This window comes from Lepisma saccharinum, chromosome 15 (assembly GCF_977018435.1).
Source record: "Lepisma saccharinum chromosome 15, izLepSacc3.1, whole genome shotgun sequence".
In the NCBI taxonomy this organism is placed as follows: domain Eukaryota; kingdom Metazoa; phylum Arthropoda; class Insecta; order Zygentoma; family Lepismatidae; genus Lepisma; species Lepisma saccharinum.
This window is the reverse complement of record NC_139243.1, coordinates 10,538,027-10,561,077: the sequence shown is the minus strand read 5'-3', so window position 1 is coordinate 10,561,077 and position 23,051 is coordinate 10,538,027. Positions and strand designations below refer to the sequence as shown.

The 23,051-nt window shown below is 38.5% G+C and overlaps 1 protein-coding gene across 1 annotated transcript in view; it reads left to right on the top strand.

Annotated features, from left to right (window-relative positions):
- The window catches only part of LOC145999578 (gamma-aminobutyric acid receptor subunit pi-like), an 85,952-nt gene that overhangs the window by 8,735 nt on the left and 54,166 nt on the right, over nucleotides 1-23,051 (top strand). The window contains exon 2 of the mRNA XM_083136604.1: nucleotides 12,060-12,142. Coding sequence (XP_082992730.1) covers nucleotides 12,060-12,142 — 83 coding nt within the window. The remainder of the gene's footprint in view (nucleotides 1-12,059; nucleotides 12,143-23,051) is intronic.

Here is a 23,051-nt window from a genome sequence, read left to right as displayed (position 1 = left end):
ATGAAAGTGGACTAGGACCTGACTGACAAGCATCAGAAATGGAAAAGAAGTAGTCGGGAATAGAATTTGAATTCAAAGGGTAAATGCCACGGGCTCGGAAACCTGATATGGCATTTCCAACAGAAGCAACTTTATTCCACGCCGCACCAATGAGAGAGCCTGCTTGGTATCTTGTGATATTCTGTCTTTATGGGTTCTCATCCATGATGTTGCTTCCTTGTTGTAATATGATTGTACTGGACCAAATACAGATCGGTCCAAGGGGTGAAGGGCTTGTGTAGTGTGACTTGGCAAACACAAAACGATAACATCGACTTCAGCCGCATACTCCAGAAGCTCTAATGCATGGACATGTGATGAATGGCCATCTAGGAGTAGAAGCGTTTTACCTGGACGTTTCCTGGGAACGAAGTGTTCTTTGAACCATTTCATGAACAGATCAGCACTGACGTACGACGATTTAGGGTTCATGTAGACATCGGATCCTGCAGGAAGTCCATCAACGAATTCAGGTTTTTTATTCACACCTTTCATAATAAGAACAGGAGGAAGAAATGTTCCTTCTGCACTGCAACACCCTATCAGCGTCACATTTTCTCCCCTTTCCTTTGGAGTCAATGTGTGCACAGTCTTTGAACCTTTGGAGGTTACAACCTTTCCAGGTATATTAATGAGTGGGAATCCTGTTTCATCGACGTTAGAAATGTTACCTGGTTTATTCATTAGATCATGTTCTTCCATAACCTTTTCTAGCAACGTAAAATAGTTTTTCACATCTTCACGAATCATTCCTTGAGCTTGTCGCAAAGAAAGTTCAGGATTTCTCCTCAGGAAGGAATTTAACCGTACGTTTCCTGCCATCTGCGATTCATGCGAGAACGTGTCTTTAATATTTAATTTTTCAGCACATTTGTACGCCAACACCCTAACTGCTTGTCTATCTGGAGCGAAACCTGCTGCACCTAGACGTTGAATATGGGAAACTAATTTATTTTCATTATGTGCACCGAAAACCCCTTCAGGTCCAAGACTCTTCTTGGAGAAATCGCCTTTTTCAATCCTTCGACATATGGTTCTCGCTGGAATGCTGTAATATCGTTCAGCTTCTCTTTTCGCTATGTCCCCGGCTTGCACTCTGGTACATGCCTCTTTCAGGGTCTCATCAGACCACGAAGCTCAAGCAGATCTTCTTCTGTATGTGTTGGGCATCTTGAATTCTGAAAAGAATAAGAAACGAGTGCTTAGAAACTTTTAGACAATTTAATATTTAAGTACACTCTATTTTACATAACTTATATACAAGCACAAGTAACATGTGTATAATGTTGTGTTTGTATTGCATTCTTTGTTAAAATACATAGCCTACAGTACATGTAACACAGTGTTCAAAATATTCAATGTGTCAAAAGGTGAAATAAATGACACTGTACACCTTATAATATGAGGGTGAGAAAAATGCGGCATCTCTCCTAACAGAAAAATGTGCGGCATCTCTCCTTTGTGTAACTGCGGCAACAATCCTTTTTCTCGAGGAGAGATGCCGCACCAGTTGCTTTTTACTGGTTTTGTAGTTTCGGTGCAAAATCGTGCGAAAGGTAATTGCAATACTCTAACAAGTATTCTATAAAATTTTTGTCGCGTAGAAACTATCGTGCGCTCTATTACGATCTATCACACTTACCTTTCATAAAATTTCGACGGTCAATTCACCAGGAAATTTTCATATGAAGGCGCCCCACTCCTTTCCACTTCACTTGACTGGTCTCTACTGCACTGGCGTGGTGGAATGAACGACAGTTACACATCCTTGCAGAATATTGCTACCATCTGATGTGTACTAGGCAAGCTACAGCATGTGCGGCATCTCTCCGCCTGCGGCGTCTCTCCTCGTTTTACCCTATTATTATTATTATTATTATTATTATTATTATTGGCACGTTTATTCTGGTACTCCCCCCAAAAAAAACAAAAGAATTCGTGATTGCGGCTCTGCTATATTTCATGCTTTCCTTATTTTCAACATCACACCTCCTAAATTTTATTACGCATCCCCGTCAGCACCCCCAGATGATTAATCCTGTCGCCGCCACTGCATGTGGGAGAGAGGTAGCAGTCGGTAGGTAGGGCCTGGCGCTCAAGGACTCTTGCGCCACAGTGTTTCATTGATGTTAAGAAACTCGATGCACAAGGAAAAATGCGTGACTTTCGTCATCCACAAGATAAAATAATTGCAGACGCAGCGACCATAACTTGTTTGTTCGTTTGAGTTGGTGTTTTAAGTCCACTTTATGCGCACTAAGGCTAATTGGAACTGGACCTACAGTATAAAGTGAGATTCGAACCACTATGTGCCTCCACCGGGTATCGAACACAGGACATCTTGATTACAAGCATAACTCCTAACAAGTACGTGGGAAAAGAGAGTATCGTTTGGATGAGAGATGCACATTGCAATTTACTAAATGCTTAAAAAAAATATTTAAAAAATCTGCCGAATATGTTTTGTTGAAGTTCGTGTTTTATCTCGCGGGTTTTGCTACATTATCTTGGTAACTAGTGAGGCTGCTCTACAAAATGAGACTATAGGATTTTATATAGCTGATCAAGAAGAGTAAAAATCGTTTATTTTTCTGAAAACCTCAATATGCTGGCCAAGGCAGTAATTTATCTTATTATAAAACATAAACTAAACGTAACGTTTAGAGAGAGAGAAATGCGATATTTAAACACACGAGAGAAACAGGACATGACATAGAGTGGGATGAGGCTAAGCAGATAGGAAGGGAGAAGAGAATACTAGTGAGAAAGTGGAAGGAGGCCAAGGAAATAGAGAAGAAAGGTGAAGAAGACACAATGAACTGGAATGGGGGACTGAAGGTAAACAAAGAATGGAAGAAGGGCTAGAAAGAGTGGAAAGGCCAAGAGAGAAAGAGGAGAGAAGAAGGAAGAAGAATGAAGGAAATAGGGCGTGAGATTAAGAGTCCAACCACATTCTAGATGGAATAAAATATGTTTAGCCTTTTAGGTCAAAGTACAGTTGACAAGGGAAAGCCACCTGCTAGAATGTTCCAGAACAACTTTCTAATAGTCTGGAGGGGAGTAATGTTTGTGTATATATATCGTCCTGTTTTGTGCCTTGTTACATTTGTACTTGGTGCAGAGTCTGAAGAAGACCTTGCTAGAAGGTTGAAACGTTACGTTTAGTAATAAATTTCTGGCTTGGTCAGCACATTGAGTTTTTCATATCATGGAAACAAGTCTTAATGGTGTTATAATTTATTTTTCTGTCCAATTTTTTAACAAAACATGAAAGAAAAGGGAGGGATTCAATTGAATGGTCTTTATTCTTGGGCGAGGTTCAGCAAATGCTGATTTACCGCCTAACCCAACTAAGAAAGATGTAGCAGAGTACCTAGATACATGAAGATTATAAGACACTACAGAAATAAAAAAAAACTATAAAAAAACTACTACTACACAAAGAAAATCACAAAAAGAAAACAGATGTCGAAATATATACAGTGCGTGTGTGCAAATAAATGAAAAAATAAGTATATACATGTATTATTACTTAGTTTCGATCACGTTTTTTCTTCAATAATTCACAGGAAACAGTTTTTAATCATAAGTGGTCTTACTTTGCTTCTGATCATCAATCAGTGAATCATATACTGCCCTACGAAAGTGTTTATAGTTCAGTAGTTTTATTTCGTTCGGGAGTGCATTTCAGGGGTGCCCATTTCCCCCAAGATCAATTGCACAATCCCAACCAAATCTCGTCATGCGTCCCCAACAAATCATGTGGTAATCCACATGAAGTATTTAATTACGATAGCGTGTCCACTGAAAGTAACGTTTTTTTTAAGCTTTATTGAACAGGATACTTGATCTGCCCGTTTTCCTTAAACACAGGTTTCCATCCCCCAGCCCCTCAAAATATTTTGGGTGAATACGTAATAATTATTTTTATTTGAACACAATAGCCTGTTATACTGTCCATATGTTTTAATGGTTCGAATTTTCGAAATAACGGAAAGCTAGCAATCTCAAGTGTCATAATTATATAAATATGTATTTAATTTGTGGTTGGAAAACAAGATTTTAATAACCCACAATTTGGGTATTTAACACAAAGTCTTACGCAACTGAAGACCGAGAATTACAGAACCCTAGCTAGAAATTCCTAAGGGCGGGACGAGAATATAAAAAGGTGCCTTTTTCAAAGAACTCACCCTCTCTGCTTGTGGTTACTACAATTGTTTTTAGTATTCCATAGCAATAATTACATGAATTTGATCTTCAGTGCAGATTTCACTTGCTAAAGCAAAATTACCCTGCAACAAAAACTTAGAACTTAGACACTATTTATATTTTCCTGTTTTATCGAGTAATGTACAAGGCGTTAGTATGAAGTACACAGTTAGTACAACTATTGCAGCATAGCCTACAGGGAATCAAAAATACAATAATATTGCTAATAGAACCATATCATCAAAATGACTCATCTGCTTGAAATTAAGCAGTATACCGACACTAAACATTATATTTTAAATAAATTATATTATTAATAAATATCGAGAATATTGTTTGTCTTGTAATTCAGGCACAGTATAAATCTTGACAATCGTCTCATGAAAATGGCAGACACACATTTTTGTAACGGAAAATTGCGAGCGAAGCGAGCAAGAAAATTTTTATATCCATTTCTTTGCAGGCTTGCAAGAATATTAATTTAGTGGGACGTCAATACTTTCATAGGATCCCTCTATATTTACTCTTTCCCATCGACTCTTTTTCCATGTTCGGCGCCGAAACGTGCGCATACCATATCGCTAAATCATAGTTCCCAAATATAATGTTCGAACACTAAAGAAATACCTTGACAATCTAAGATTTTACACTTTACACTTTGTTAAGATCTCCATATCTCCTCTCCTCAAATTTAATATTCAATTCAATTTTATACTTACTGTTTATGTTGAAGAATACCTAGATATTAACCTCTCCAAAAGAGAAAAAATCTCCGTCCACAAACCACATTTTCCGCTACAATATCAGACGTAATATTAATACACAATTGTTGGATATCCCCCCAAATTTAATGCTCAGCCTCCTATCTAAAATTCCAAGGATAATCTAAGATTTAACACTGATATTCAATAGTCGGATATCCCCCCCTCCCAACATTTATATCTCAATCCCCCACCAGAATCCACGTGTCGATTTAAGACCCAATGTGTAAGGGTTGGACATCCCTCTTCCTTGATAATAATATTACCTGTTACAATTTCCTTGGCACTCTATAATTTGGTATTTATGTAACAGCAATGGATAGTTAATAACGTAATTCAACTTGTGCCAAATGCTATACTGTTTCACATCAAATTTCCAACACAAAAAATCGTCCCCCCCAAAAAAAGTTGCTTGGACATAACGAGACTTCACAAACCCACCCGTGGGCATCGCTACCTGAAAATACTTCATTTTCTTCATCTAGTGGATTAAATACGGTGTACCTAAAGAGTTTTCAACCTCTATCAGCGTCTTCCTCAGACTTGAAACCAAACTAAACTTAGTTTCAAGTCTGAAGAAGACCCTGATACAGAGTTGAAACGTCACGTTAAATGTATTTAACTGAAATATAGACTGCCTTAGTCAGCAGAGGTAGCGTATTTTCTAAATATGGAATAAAGGGTGCAGGCGTTAGGATTATTTATTTTCAGTAATCCCTACTATTTTATAATCTTTCCCTGTTTTTAAATTGGCTGAACCCAAGCCGAGAAAAAGGATGTAAGGGGTGGCCTTTCCTGAGGCACTCAAATGCCAACCTTACTTCCACTTAGTACATCCTGGACTTAAGGGTGAGCTGACGGGGCAACCAACTACAGGCCACTTCGAAATTTATACAATAGCAAAACATTCAAATGAAAGCAGTAAATAACTCTGGAAAAACCAACGTTCAATGGCGTGCCCAAGGGGGGGGGGTTGATGGGGGTTATATCCTCCCCTTTCGCCCAGTATACCTAAAAATAATAATGTCAAATGTAGGAAAATATGACAAAATGAGGGCTGACTACCAAGAAAAAGTATACATAACCCCTCCCCTTTGAAAATCCTGGGTACGCCACTGCCAACGCGCATACCACCCCCCCCCGTGTGCAAATTAAGCTTTATGCTTTGGGTGGGTGCCCACTCAGTGGCGTGCTTGTGATTTCATTTCGGGAGTAGGTTTTTATTTATAGAATTGAGACTCCGTGTCGCAAAGGTCCTTAGATCCCGTTTCGGTCGAACTTTCAGTAGCGTATATACACAGCACAACAAATAATATCATGTGTTAATAATTCAGCAAGGACAGTCACAGTGACGCCCGTCTACTCTGGCATGCAAGGCCATGTTTCAGAGACAACCGAATGGAATTAAAAAATAATTGTTTCATCGCCGGAATTCGTCAGAAATTTATTGCCTGCGCTATTTATACCTGACAATAGTGGACAATAAAATGTTCTGTGACTTGGTATACAAAAGTAAAGGGACATTCAGGGTCAGTGTGGCCCAGATTCTCAATTTTAAAAGGCACATCGCGCTACGACGCCAGGGGTCCCGGGTTCGAATCCTGGCCTGGGCATGGATGTTTGTGAGTGTCTATTCGTCAATTTCACCACGTCATCACTCATCCCCATCTTCACAAATTAGCCAAAAGTGGCACAAAAAGCGAAGTAAAATAAAGCAAATCAATCAATTTTTAAGACGAAAAGGCCTCCCCGATGGCGCAGTGGTAGCGTCGTCGCCTTGTAATCAAGGGGTCCCGGGTTCGATTCCCGGTGAAGGCACATAGTGGTTCGGATCCCACTTTAAACTGGAGGTCCAGTCCCGATTAGCCTTACTGTGCATAAAGTGGACTTAAAACAAGAAATCAATCCAATTTAAAGACGAAAAGAAAGATGAAGAAGAGAAAAATTAGTTTCGTCTTCTTCCTCTCTTGCTACTATTTTTTGTTTCTACTACAGCTAGAACTATCTCACCAAACGCCTGTGTGACTAGATACGCCACAGTAAATCGAATGTATACCCTGTCCTAGCTAACTGTGGACCAAGGCCGCGCATAGCGTCAGAGAAGCGAGGGAAATCTATTGGTCAGAGCGAAGCAGTTCACACTGATGGCAGGGCTGCTATCTTCAGTCGCTTCCCCCCCCCCCCTCCACGCAATTCCGTTCCTCTTACGTCTTCATTGGTGGAGCCGTCTCGCTTCACTACTTTGTGCTGTTGCCGTCAATAATTATTATTCATGTACTGTTATTAAATGAAAAATATCTTTCACAATTCGCGAAGGCGAAGCCAAACTTCTGTGGGCTGATTACATATCTAAATTACCTGAATATTAGCATAAATGAAAACGGAGCAAATCACTTTTTGCTAGAAACTTTTATCCCAAAACTTCACAACTGTTGCATCGAATTCTTGACTGTCATCTGTTGCCAAACACATTGACATTGTACAATTTATCATAAATTGAAAACAAACGTTATTAAACAGCAACTTGAACATTAACATTTGAAGTTAAAAATAGATAACACCATTAAGCCTTGTTTCCATGATTATGAAAAACTAAATATGCTGACCAAGGCAGTAATTTATTTTATTAAAAACATAAACTAAACGTAACGTTTCAACCTTCTAGCAAGGTCTTCTTCAGACTCTGTATCAAGTACAAAAGTAAAAAGATACAAAAACAGGGTATTATATATACACACACATTACTCCCTCCAGACTATTTAGAAAGTTGTTTGGAACTTTCTAGCAGGTGACTTTCACTTGCCAACTTTACTTTCACCTAAAAGGCTAAACACAATTACTTCCATGTAGAATGTGGTTGGACTTTTAATCTCACGCTCTTTTCCCTTCATTTTTCTTCCTTCTCCTCTCCTCTTTCTCTCTTGTCCTTTCCACTCTTTCTAACATCTTCTTCCATTCTTTGTTTAACTTCAGTCCCCCATTCCAGTTCATTGTGTCTTCTTCACCTTTCTTCTTCTACTTTTGTACTTGATACAGAGTCTGAAGAAGACCCTTGCTAGAAGGTTGAAACGTTGCGTTTAGTTTATGTTTTTAATAAAATAAATTACTGCCTTGGTCAGCATATTTAGTTTCTTCTTAAAAATAGATAATAATGATAATAACAAATGAACATAATAAGTAAATTAAATTTGTGCAGAGACTTGTTTTCGTTTCCCTGCTCCACAGTTAGCTGGGACGGAGTATAGTTGAAACAAACATAAAGCGTATATATACGCCATCCACACTTAAGGGGTTAAATGCAATGTTGTAACTCTATTCTATTTGTGAGTGAAGAATATAAAATTGTCATTTGGACAAATTGATTGATTGATCTGGTGTTTCAAGTTCACTTTATGCACAGAAAGTCTAATCGGGACTGGACCAACAGTTTAAAGTGGTATCCGATCCACTATGTGCATCCACCGGTATCCCTTGATTACAAGGCGACGACGCTACCACTGCGCGATCGGGGAGGCCTGTCATTTGGATAAACTTTCAAATTACACATAAATAAGTTAGAAGATATTTTACCTATTGTTCGTTTATTTTAACTTCTTTTTATTTACCTATGATTTGAAAATTCAGAGAAATTAAAATATATTTCTTATTAAGTAAAGAGGCAGTGTTTCATCTGTCCCGCCCGTGACACAGTATGGTTCACTTATAGCTATGTTTAATCAACAGTGTTAACGTTAACTTCCACTTCAAAGATTTAGTCCGCGTGTCCCGCCATTAGAAACACATGAATCAAGAAATATCAGAATCGGGAGTCTTGTATCTGTGGCTTAAAATTACAGGAGAATTGCACTACAATTTTTTCGTTATTAAAAATACGCACAATTAATAAAAATCTTCCAAATCCAAAATCAAACCCATTTCGGTGCATTCTGCTCATCAAACTCTGCCAGAACGTTGACGATTTTACTCATGCAATGTGACTACCACATCGCCAGAACCACGACTAAATATAGTATACTCTGTCTCAACTATCTCTGGAGCAAGAGAACGAAAACAAGTCTCTGCGCAAGTAGTGACGCAAGACGTCTCCACCAATGAACACGTGAGAGGGAATGGGATTACGTGGAGGGGGAAAGTGACTGCGGTTACAGCCCTTCCCTTCTCTGCCGCTATCCGTGGCCGTTCTGCACAGATGACCGGGACAGAGTATAAATGCGAAGAAACAACAATGTTGTTGCACTCGGAAACATAAACATAACTGCATTGCGGATAATTATTGACTCGCCCCGAATTCATCTCGCTAATCGCCTCCACGCTACTTTTAGCCAACCATATTTCAAGATAAATATTTGTTGTTGTTTTTTTTATCTTCGGTCCATATTTTCTATAAGTTTCTATAAGCATGCAGAGATATTAATTTTTTATGAACTTTAGGTAACCAACTTGCTACCTATAACATAAAAGAGCAGTGGCGGCGATTAGGAGGGGCGTGAGGGGCAGTTGCTTCCCATTTTTTGTTACTTTTGCTCCCGTACTATGCTAAGCCTTATGTATCAAGGGAAACTAAACTGACCTTGCCCCCCCGGCTTTGGAACCCAATCGCCGCCACTGTATAAAAGCTATGTTTCTCAATCACTATGTATGACTCCATTGGGCCAGTTTCTTCTACATCAGACAGACCGATAATTACTCGAAAACTCGAATAGTAGATCAAGTAAATGATCGTTTCTGTACCCTAAGAACAGCGATTTTATGTTATTTCCCCAAATCAATTATGTATTAGATAAACTTAAGGCGAAGAGTGACAATTTCGTATCATGTATACATTTATTTCAATATCGTCGGAATAGAAATTGCTACTGAAAAGAAAACAAAACATAGTACAAGAGAGTATAAATTTTTCCCCATACTGCAAGTGGAAGCGGTTTTTTTAAGGTGATGGTAGTTTGCCACTGACCCTATACACAGGCCGAGAACCCAGAGACTGAACCCATGCCGTCTCGCAGTCGGACCACAAAGCACAGCTCCTTAAACAGCACGGCCACGGAGGAGGACCTAGACAAATACTACCTACCCTTGATTCATGCGTAGATGTGGCAACATGGCACTCGGTTGTCATGACAAACGGTGCTGCCATCTGTTATAGGAAATTATAGGAAAGTTACTGCAAAAGTTCCCCCTTAAGCTACAAACGATCTGTAAAAATATGATGAATAAGTGTTTACAAAATACATGGGGTATGCGGGACAGAATTTTTTAGGTCTGGACGGGATCGGGACGGGAATTTTTTTTATATCCCGACATTCGGGACGGAAAAATTCGCAACTTCCCGACGACGGGAAAGGCTCAAAATTTCCAGAAGCACTGGAAATCTCGAATTCTACGTCATTTTCACTTTAAGTGATTGTTTTTGCATTTCTGGTACAAAAACTAACAAATTTCGATAAGTTCCAGACATTTACAATGCAGAAAACGTCGAGAATTAACGACTCTTTAAAATGACCATTCGGTATTTCCCGACTGCTCGGGGTCCTGAATAGTCGGGAATTCATTTCCCGAAGTCGGGATCGGGACGGAATTTTTTTTCCCAATCCCGATCCCGACTTTTCGGGATCCCGCACAGAATTAGTGTTGTCCACGGGACGAGACGGGACAGACTTTTAAAAATTCGAGACGAGACGAGATTGATCATGTGTCCCGAGACAAACGAATATTTTCGAGACGAGGCAGGCCAAAGTCTCGACTCGTGGGCAACACTACACAGAATACCATGGACACAGAAATTCAACTTCAAGTTACTGCTAATCAAGTGGAAGTTTCGACTTTTCCCACCTCAAACAAAATATTCAACGTGTCCTCCTTCCGTTCATGTGTTCTTCAACACCATTGGAAATTTGATATTCCCAAGAGAACACGTAAAATAATACCCCATAAGAGTAATGCTAAGTTTTTTTTCCCTCTTAGGACCATCCAGCGCACAAACCTTTCTCCAGCTAGCAGCTGGAAAAGGTCGGTGGAGGAGGAGCAGTTTCGGGTCCTCGCGTCTAGCTGGACATGGAAACTGTTCTACGTGCCCTTAAGAAACATTTAGGTTTACTTTGCCTATCGTATGAAATATTCCGATTAAAATGACAGCCTTAAGAGGTGGCAACGATTTAGGGGATAGTTGCTCCCCATTTTTTTGCCTCTACATCGATGTGCGTTGGCAGGGGGGGGGGTGGTTTCGAACAGGTTGTTCGACCCCCCCCTGGAAATTTACATCTACTTTTTTTTCAATTTATGGCAATTTATAAACGAAGCACTTTATTTCACCTCATTTTGTGTCATTGTTTAAAAATGCTCTTGAGATATCGAATTTGGTACGAAACTTTCACAATTTGCAACACTGAAACTCGGTTAATTTGTAACTTTCACACGTTTTGAAGCTCGTTATACCACTGCGTTTGCTACTGCTACTAATGTTCAAAGTAAGTATTATGTAATCTTCGTTGTAACAAGTACATATAATAAACTTATTGGATGCTAAAATAAACTAATAACTAAACTAAAACTGTTACTTCTACTACTACTACTAGTAGTAGTAGTAGTAGTAGTAGTAGTAGTAGTAGTAGTAATATCAAAATTTAAAATATCGATAATGCAATAATTTTAAAAATGAACCCTTCTTTGACAAACTTCTGCATATGACACTGGTCTGTTACAGAATATTTTTGAGGCAAAGGGGTGTCCTTGACATCTTCCATTTGACCCCCTAGGAAAATTTCTGTCTACGCCTATGCTCCACACTATCACGCCATGGCCACTTAATGCTAAGCCTTGTGTACCAAGAGCAAGTAAACTTTGCACCACCGTGTTGGAGCCCAATTGCCACCACTGGCCTTAAACATACAATTGTGAGGTTCTATCTATATCCCTCAACAAAAAAAAAATATGTTCAGCCCCACCGAAAGGAATTAATTTCTGGATACGTGACTGCTACTCGGCTCCATTGTTGCACAAGGATACTACGATTTTCGTAACTGTTTCTCTTTTTTCATTATTTTTTTCTAGTACTCTTGATGTGCTGCTTGTAGCTGGGTTCAATCTCATATCCCTCGAGGAAGGATACGACAAGTATGCTTTGCCATCACAAGGTAAGCAATTAGCTCCAACTTTTGATAAACATTGGATGGGATAAATTCGGAGATTTCTTTTTTTTAATTTGATGTAATATTAGGCCTATATGTCATAAGTAGGGAGCGGAAGTTGAGGAAAAATCCTTTTTTTCCTAGTGTCCGAAGACGAGGCCAACATAATATATGTTCACTTTGGGTCATTGTAGGCCAGAAAAAGTTGGGTTTTATTTGTTCTTTTTTGCCTTTTTTGGTGTTTGTTTGGCTTATTGGACCTTTTTTAGCCTTTTTTAGGTCTTAACGGCTTTTTTTTGCGACTTCACCTTCTTTCGACTACGTTTTTACTGCCCATTCTCAATTCGAATCATCATCAGTTCATCACCTGATAAACATCCTTTCTGTTGTAAAGAAATAAAAAAAGAAAGAAATATATTTGAACCATCCCTGAAACGAGAGAACATTTTTGGACTGAAAGAAGATGCATTTCATTCATATAGTTTTTTCGCACTGTGTGTTCCATACCACCAGATTTTTTTTATTCATTAAATATGTAATTAAAACTGAAGTTATTAATTAATTAGGATCACATTTATACGTCCTTTTTTCCGTTTTTAGTTCCTTTTTTATATTTTTAGGTCTTTATATAAGTCTTTTTTAGCAATTTATAGGTTTTCAACTTCCGAGCCCTAGTCATAAGGATAAGGATTTGCCCTGAAATACATTTGAGTTTCTTGGCCAAAAAATGTAGGCTTTTATGTTTAGAAACCATTTCAGGCCATTTCTGAGAGGAATACATGAATTTTATAGTGATTACTTTTGCCTATTTTAGTCGATTTTCATCACTCTTAGTGCCTCTTTTGTATTTTCGGTGCCTTGTTGCTGCCTATTTTGAGAGTTTTTACTCCTACATCCCCATCCTGGTTATAAGCCTTTATCCTCCCTTACTTCCCTAGTAACGATATCACTGCGGACAGTGTAAATAATATAGGACACTGAAAAGTATCATATTGGAGATGTGAGGTGTAAGAGGTGATTTTCCACGTAGTACACCCAACTGTCAACCTCACTTCCATGTAGTACACCCAACTGTCAACCTCACTTCCATGTAGTACACCCAACTGTCAACCTCACTTCCATGTAGTACACCCAACTGTCAACCTCACTTCCATGTAGTACACCCAACTGTCAACCTCACTTCCATGTAGTACACCCAACTGTCAACCTCACTTCCATGTAGTACACCCAACTGTCAACCTCGCTTCCATGGAGTACACCCAACTGTCAACCTCGCTTCCATGTAGTACACCCAACTGTCAACCTCACTTCCATGTAGTACACCCAACTGTCAACCTCACTTCCATGTAGTACACCCAACTGTCAACCTCACTTCCATGTAGTACACCCAACTGTCAACCTCACTTCCATGTAGTACACCCAACTGTCAACCTCACTTCCATGTAGTACACCCAACTGTCAACCTCGCTTCCATGTAGTACACCCAACTCTCAACCTCGCTTCCACGTACAGATGGGGGACAAAATAATACGAACACCTGTGAAAAAGTATGCCACATTTCACACCGGCAGTACAGCAGCACCACCTGGCTCTGAAGTCTGCCACCTAGTGGCTGTGAAGGGGAAGGTATTAGTTTGCCAACAGCAGTCAATGGTGGTGCATTCGTCTATCATACGCTCTCAAGAGACACTGCAATGTCAGACCTGACAGAGTTCCAAAGAGGCATGATTGTTGGAGCACGTTCAGCTGGAGCCACGGTGACTGAAACCTCAAAGCTTGTTGGGTGTGCAAGGAGCACAGTATCAGCCGTTATGACAGCGTACACAACACAAGGTAAGATGGCGTCTTCAAAGCACAACAGTGGACGAAAGACAAAGCTTGCTGCTCGGGATAGGAGGGTGTTGAAGCGCATAGTGGCCCGAAACCACAAGCAATCGTTATCCGAGATAACATCTGAAATGAACAGGCATCTCGAGGACCCCATTTCAACGAAAACTGTCAAAAGGGAACTCCATGCTGCAAACATTCATGGCCGAGTGGCAATTCGTAACCCATTGGTGACATCACGTAATGCTGTCGAGCGACGCCAATGGTGCAGAGCTCACAGAAGTTGGGCCCCACAGCAGTGGCAACAAGTCATCTGGTCTGATGAATCAACATTCACGTTATTTCAGACCACGGGGCGCGTTTATGTGTGGAGAACGCCTCGAGATGCATTTCATCCTGACTGCCTCTTGCCGACTGTGAAGCATGGAGGTGGGTCCATTATGGTATGGGGCGCGATATCTTGGCATGGTGTGGGACCACTTGTTTTTCTGCATGGGAAGATCAATGCCAGTCACTATCGCAGCATTCTGGGGGATCATCTCCATCCTTTTGTCCAGACTTTATTTCCTGGGGACCGACCGCTTTTTCAAGACTACAACGCTCCTATCCACACTGCTGGGTCTGTCCAAACATGGTTTGAAGAACATGACGATGAAGTAGGACATCTTGAATGGCCCCCACAGTCTCCTGACCTGAACATTATAGAACATTTGTGGGGATATTTGGAGTCCAAACTTCGTGCTCGAAGTCCGCCTCCAGCCACACTTTCGGAATTGGAGACTGCTCTGGAGGAAGAATGGCTCCATATTCCCTTAAACATTGTGCATGACCTCTATGCGTCCATCCCACGTCGCATACAAAGTGCACTTCAGTCACAGGGTGGTCCAACCCCCTATTAATAAAGATTTTCTCTACATTCACAGGTGTTCGTATTATTTTGTCCCCCATCTGTAGTACACCCAACTGTCAACCTCCCTTCCACGTGGTACACCCAACTGTCAACCTCACTTCCATGTAGTACACCCAACTGTCAACCTCACTTCCATGTAGTACACCCAACTGTCAACCTCACTTCCACGTAGTACACCCAACTGTCAACCACACTTCCATTTAGTACACCCAACTGTCAACCTCACTTCCATGTATTACACCCACTGTCAACCTCACTTCCACGTAGTACACCCAACTGTCAACCTCATTTCCATTAAGTACACCCTGAACTGCATTTTGCACACGAACGAGGCTCTGGCGACTGGCACTATGGCCAGTATAATTATATGTGTGTTGTCCTGTTCTTTGTCTTTATGTGTGCTGAGTGCCTGTTTACAGCCTCAGCTTTTAACGGAAATCAGAAAATTTTAAGATTTTAGTTATGCAACGCTAGAGTTGTTATTTGTAATGATAAGGGGCTGGACCCCGTATAATGTGACGGGTGCAAAATAACCTAAGTGCTGACGCACCAAAATTTTAAAAATCAAATCATATTGGAAAGGTAACAAATTATTATGAAAAATTTTGATACCACTCAGTCAGTAATTGAGTTGTGGGAATTATTTATACTCTATCCCGGCTATCTCCGGAGTAAGGTCGCGCATAGCGGCACAGAAGGGGAGGGGTCGAGTGGGCAGAGCGAAGCAGTACACGCTACTGCGAAGGCTGGTAACTGCAGTCGCTTTCCCCCTCCACGCAATCCCATTCCCTCTCACGTGTTCATGGGTGGAGCCGTCTCACGTCACTACTTGCGCAGAGACTTGTTTTCGTTCGCTTTCTCCAGTGATAACCGGGACAGAGTGTGAAATGAATTATAAAGTAAAATATAATGGTAGGTTAGTTTTAGGGTGGGCTCCAGCTCCACAGACCCATATCAGTTGGCGTCAGTGGTAAGCTGAATCTAATCATTACCCCTTGCACAGTCACACAAACGATTTTTCCTCCCAGATTGCTGCACGTAAATAACAGATCAAGCAACACCATGGAAATGAACATGGGTTGTCACATTTGGCGCCGAACTACTACAGCATGCATGGCCTAGTTTCGTTAACTACCAAATAGAACCAAACTTATTTGTTTGTTTGCGTCTGAATTGGCTAGAAGTGTATTGATTGATTGATTTGGTTTATTTTACTTCAATTTTCTGCCACTTTTGGCTAATTGCGTCGTAGCGCGTCCAGAAGTGTATACCGCGTTTGTTAGAACCTGTCCCGTTTCCCGCGCTAGGGATCGCTCGACAGTTTCCGTGCCAATGAGAAACGAGGAAAAAATCGTCTGCTGGACAGCGAGGAGCGAATGGAAGCCAGAAAAGAGGCGCTTACGTAGACGCTGTTGCCACGTTGCGTATTTTAATTGGCTGTCTGGCTTTGACTTTCCCCAGCACAGGGAAAAGCCAGCGATCAGCTAGCGCGGGAACCGGGACAGGTTGTAACAAACGCGGTATAGTATCGTGCAATTTTATACCTGACTTCTTGCATTATTTGCGAGACGAATAATGGACAATAAAAGGGTTACGTTAACCATTAGCATGGAGTACCCAACGCTACACTACACATTAATCAAGAACTATCATGATGATCTGGATCCAGGAAACTTGTTTAAAATTACATGGAATTGCAAAACACTAACTACAATTCGCGTTATTATAATACACACAAATAATAAAAAATCTTATTGGAGGTGTTTCTTTTTCAGTCTCTCATGCCATAATTATTAATATTTCCTTCACAAGTCCGTCCGACCAGAATTTTTTCCGTCCCGCACACCCCGAGTTACAGCAGTCAACATGATTCTAGTGTCTCTTGTGAAAACATTCTCTCGATATTTTGTTGGACATTTATTTATTTATTTATTTCCCTTCAACAGAGACAAGTCTCCAATTACAGAAAGGTAATATCAAAATATTACATTTTCATTTACAACTTGTATGCACGCACGTACACATTCTCCCTCCTTCCTCCTTTACACACACACATATTCACAAACATAGACAGTTAATACATAATATATATATATATACAGACATCTTGGTGACAGAACAGGTTTACTGCTTAACTGTGACAACAAATGTTCAGATATTTACACATTTCATCTGAATTACACAAAACAAGTATCACAAACACTGGTATAATATATCATTACAACAAACTTCAATATGACAAATCCAATTATCATAATAAATACATATTAAGAGAGATAACCCTTTAACATATTCATAAATTTGTTTCGTGTCATGCCGAAATCCAAGTCCACCAAATGATTTGAGATCTTGTTTTATTGAAGTGTCATTTTTTGTAGTGGGGAACCTTTATACATTTCTGTTCTTGGGATTTTGTATGAGAGTAAACGTCTATTACGTAAATGACCCTGTCTCACATTAAACCATATTCTCTCTAGTATAGAACTACTATCAATATGTCCATTTATTATTCTATACAGAAACATTTGTTGAGAAATTTCACGTCTATTTGACAGGCTTACAAAATCAAATTCATTTAATAAATCATTGTATGATATTTTAAGAATTATTGGCGATATTCGATACTTCTTATAATACAAAAATCTGAGAAATTTCTTCTGTATACGTTCAATCATATTTTTCTGGGAGTCACAGTTTGGCGCCCATACGGAACAAGCATATTCTAATTTGCTTCTAACTAAACATTTGTAGAGCATACACAAAGAGCATATATCATTTATACTTGTAGCATTTCTTATTAGAAATCCAAGATTCCTGTAGGCATTCTGGGTAATGCAAGAAATATGCTCAGTAAAAGTCATATTATGGGTAATAATTACTCCTAGGTCTTTAATTGAATACACTCTTTTTACAAATTCGCCGTTAATAACATACTTATCATTTCGCTCATTATTTCGTGCTCTAGTAAATATCATGTATGAACATTTCTTAATATTAAACTTGATATCATTCTCTACACTCCACCTATGAACCATGTTTATATCAGTCTGTAATTTCCTAGTATCCGTAATATCCCTAATTTCTCTATATATTTTAACATCATCTGCGTACACTAAACACTTTGAAAATTTGATTGTACCTGGTAAATCATTAATATAAATTGCAAAGAATAGAGGACCCAGATTTGAACCTTGTCAGATTTAACATCATAAACAAAAGACTTTGCTTGTTTATAAGTTACATATTGTTTTCGATTAATAATGTAAGATTTGAAAAGATTTACATATTGTGTTGATAACCCAAAACTTGCAAGTTTTCTTAGAAGAATATTATGATAAATTCTGTCAAAAGCTTTTGCGAAATCTATATATATTGCATGTACACTAAGTCTCTCATGGAACGCATCATGTATATCTTGGACAAAATTTATCAGATTGGTTTGTGTTGATCTACTTGGCAAGAAACCATGTTGATTGTCACTTAAGAAACATTTTACATGATTAAATATGCGATTGTTATTCTTTCTTCCATTTTCAGTCTAACTACTATTATCCTTGAATTTACTGGTTCCCATGATTCCACCCTTTCTTCCATTTGCTCATTAACTATTATTCCAACTCCCTCCTTAGCTCTTCTTCCTCTACCTACTCCAACATATCTCAGCAATGTGGATATTTGATATGTGGATATGTGATAATTATAGAGCAATATGTCTATCATCAGTGGTATATAAGATGTATACGAATATATTGGAAAGGAGGCTGAGAAAAATCATAGAGGGAAAACTTGAAGAGGAACAAGCTGGATTTAGACCTGGGAGACAGACTCAAGATCACATTTTTATATTAAGAACAATGATGGGGAAAATGCTGGACAAAAATAAAAGAATATACTTAGCATTTCTAGATTTGAAAGCGGCATTTGACTCGGTACCTAGAAAATATCTATGGGAGGCATTAGAAAGTAAGGAAGTACCTAAGGAACTTATTAAAGCAATAAGAAGTGTATATAAGGATGTAAAAGGAATAGTAAGAATAGAAGGAAACGAGTCGAAAGAATTTCAAATAGAAAAAGGAATTAAACAGGGAGATAGTCTCAGTCCTTTACTTTTCATTAATGTAATGGATGATATAACTAAAATTTGCAAAAGAAGAACCCCAAGAGTACAAATAGGATATTGGAATATGAGAGTAGTACAACTGCAAGTACTGCTATATGCTGATGATATTGTCTTAATTGCTAGCAGTGAAGAGAATTTACAGAGGAGCGTAATAGAATGGGGAGAAGAACTTGCGAGAAAAGGGATGAAGATTAATATTAAGAAAAGTAAAGTTATGCAGGTGGCAAAAGGAGAAAAAGATCATGAAATAGCAATTAGATATGGAAACGAGAACTTGGAAGAAGTAGATGAATATGAATATTTAGGAACCATCATAACAAGCGATGGTAGGTGTGATGAAGAAATCCTAAATAGGAAAAGAAAAGCAAATACAGTATATTATCAGTTCAGTAAAACAATAATGGGAAAGAAAGAAGTGGCAGTAAAGACAAAAATGCAGCTATACAAATCAGTATTGGTCCCTACATTAACATATGGAATGGAAAGTTTACCACTTCAAGATAAACATCTGAGTAAAATTCAGGCTAGTGAAATGAAATACCTGAGAAGAGCTGTTAATAAGACTAGGAGAGATAAAGTGAGGAATGAAAGAATAAGAAGAGAAGTGGAACAGGAGTCGCTAGAGAAAATAATTGAAAAGAGACAGCTAAAGTGGTGGGGACATGTATTCAGAATGAATGAAGACAAAAAGGTAAAGCAAATTCTAGAAGTAAAGGTGCAAGGTAGGAGAGGTAAAGGAAGACCAAGGATAATGTTTGAAGACAGAATGGAAAAGATTGGAAGAGAAAGGAATAAGACAATAAATATGATGAAGAGAATGATGGGAAACAGACAGGAATGGAGGAGATGGATCGAGGCAACCAACCCTACGCTATGATGGCAGAAAGGGACTAGAGGAAGTAAGTAAGTAAATATGCGATTGTATAGGATGGACTCGAATACTTTCGCCGGTGCACAGAGAATTGATATGGGCCTGTAATTTTCTATTTTTGAACTTTCACCAGATTTTAAGATGGGGCATACACGCGTTTCCTTCCAGATATCAGGGAACATTTGTGTTTTCATTATTAAGTTATAAATTCTAAGGAGAGGATACATCAATACCTCAGAGCATCCTTTCAAAATGTAAGGTGGTATTTCATCTGGGCCGCTAGATCGTTTGCCTTTTAACTGTTTTGTAGCACTTTCATATTCTTTCTGACTAACTGGCGAAATCGCTAATGTGTATGATATAATGGACTCAGTGTGTTCGTCTATTATACATGGTTCAGATGTTTCAGCATATACGGACCTAAAATATTTAGCAAAACCATCAGAAATATCTTTTGCAGATTTGAGAGAATTTTCTTCAAAATTCATTGTGCTGTTACAAGCACCATTATTACTTTTCTTATTTCTAATAAAACTCCAAAACTCTTTAGTATTTGATTTCAAATTGCTTTCCAATTCCTTTATGTAGTTGTAATGGGCACAACTTATCATTGTTTTTACCTGCTTTCTAGTTTGCCGAAACAATGACTTATATTCTATTCTAAATTTTATATTTTTTCTGTAATACTCTTTTAACTTTATCAGTTTAATGATATGATTATTAAAACAACATGGGTATTTATTTGTTGTCATTCGTCTTCTTTTTGGGACTGTGGCAAGAAATACTTCATGAACTCTATTACAAAAAAAGTTAGCCGCCTGATTTACATCAGTCATATTATCTAATACAGACCAATCTACCACTCCAAGCAAATGATACATCTGCATGAAATTGGCTTTTTTAAAATTGTAAGAATAATAAGCTTCATTTGTTATTACATCAGTAGATTCTCTTATAGTTAGGTGTACAGTCAATGCAGGATGATGGTTATCTTCTTTTACAAGTGGCATTTCCTCCCTACATATATTCACATTCTTTGGAATGTTAGTAAGAATAAGATCCAAAGTTCTATCGAGGCTATTTTTAATATTGTTTACAGAATGAAGGTTATAAAAATTCAAAAAATTTAACAAAGCTCTACAAGAGGGTCCACCATTCTGTAACTCATAACCTGAACTGGTAATCGTGGGTAAATTGAAATCTCCAATTATAAGTATATTCGAGCCATGAAATTCCACAAAAGAATCAAACATATTATAAAATGACAAATATTTTTCTATACCGCATGCAGGCGTAAAATACACTGTAGTAATGTAATAAATCTTATTACGTGTACTTATTTTAACAACCAATGTATCTACCTCACAATTCAAATTTATTACTTCCGATTTCAGTGATTCCTTTATTGCTATCATAACTCCCCCTCCCCTCTTATTTCCAGGTCTATCGCGACGGTACACTTTGTAATTGCCATTAAATAATTCATTACTATTTACACTCTCATGCAGCCAGGTTTCAGTAACAATTATAATATCAAAATTATTACTCAAAACATTAATATAAAATTCCATAATCTTAGTATTTAGACCACGGGCATTTTGATAATAAATACTTATTTCATTTATACGACCCTCGAAAGTTACATTAATTGGGTGACGTCTTCAAGTGATTTTAATAATATGATGTTGGTATCATCCCTTTTTTTCCTTAACTTAATTAATCCCGCATGGTCTACCCATAAATAAGCATAGTTTTTCTCATATTTTATCTTCCTAGCCTGACTAAGAATGCGCTTTCGGTAAGGTGTGAGGCTTTGGTTAATATAAATGATATCACTTTTGGTATAACCGAGATGTACAGCATTTAAGTTCCTTTTCACTTTCCTCTTCTGTAGAAAGGCATCCTTGTCCACTCGCCTGACAAATTTCACAATGATTCCACTTGAAGATTGATTAGAGGGTTTGCGCAACCTGTGACAACAGTCTATCATCTCATCCTTGATTTCTATGTCCAATGCTCGCCCAATAGTTTTTACTACATCCGTCGTATTTTCATTCGGCTGTTCAGGAACACCGTATATTTCTAATGTATTGCGGCGACCATACTGATCTAATTCATCTAGTTGCTCCTGATTATCCTTCAGTTGTTTTTTTAGAGTTACATTTTCCCCTTTCAACTGCTCAATTTGTACCAAACAAGTATTTATTGACTCTGCCTGCTTTTTGATCAATGATGCATTTTCGTCCAGCTTTTGATGAGCTAACTCAAGTGATTTTCTTAGTTCGCGTTCACAGTTTATATTTGCTTTCTTCAAATTTTCCATTTCCTGCTTTACAACTTGAAGTAGTTTATACATATCAACAATAGTTGGCACTTCCGTTTCACTTACACTTTCGTCCTGTAAACTACTACGTCTAATCTTCGCACATTCTTTGCATCTCCAAATTTGTCCCTCACTCCGCATATATTCTGCATCTTCCTCTTTCAAACGTGCACATTTCAAATGACATAGCTTCAAACAATCTGAACACTGTATTTTTGAGGAAATGTCCTTCCGAGCCACAGGTTCGTGACATTCGATGCAACTACTCATCTTATTAGATATATCGAACAGTTCGATAATGACAGTTCAACTGTACTCCGCGGTTTTTTTTTAACACTGAGGTGGCAACACTGTTTGTTTACATACGGGAAGTAGAAATGACAGTGACAGTATTTAACGTATTTATCGTTTCATTTACCATATATTGAACTATTTGTTACACAAAAGTAATCTTCAGTACTTACTGCACATTCCTGCAATATCGATTTCACCACCTCGCATCAGAAATACATAAAATTAGACAAAAACACGGAGCACATTCACACCGTTGTCCTACCGATCCATCACCACAGACATGGCAGTTAATTACTGTGGCTGACAGCCTGTAAATCGCAGAAAACAATATCCTTTGTAATAAATATTGCTACAGTTTCACAGTTCGAATTACATTAGCTTTTTGCAGATATCTCGGGAGGGGGCATGGACGTCAGCAGGATTTTTTCCAGGGAGGGGCAAACAAGGCAATTGTTTCTAGGGGGCATATTTTTCGCCATAATAGTGATATCTCCTCATGAAACACTACTTCATGTGAAATTATCACGTCCATGTAATAATGAACATAAAATACTGTGACTGAAATGAAAT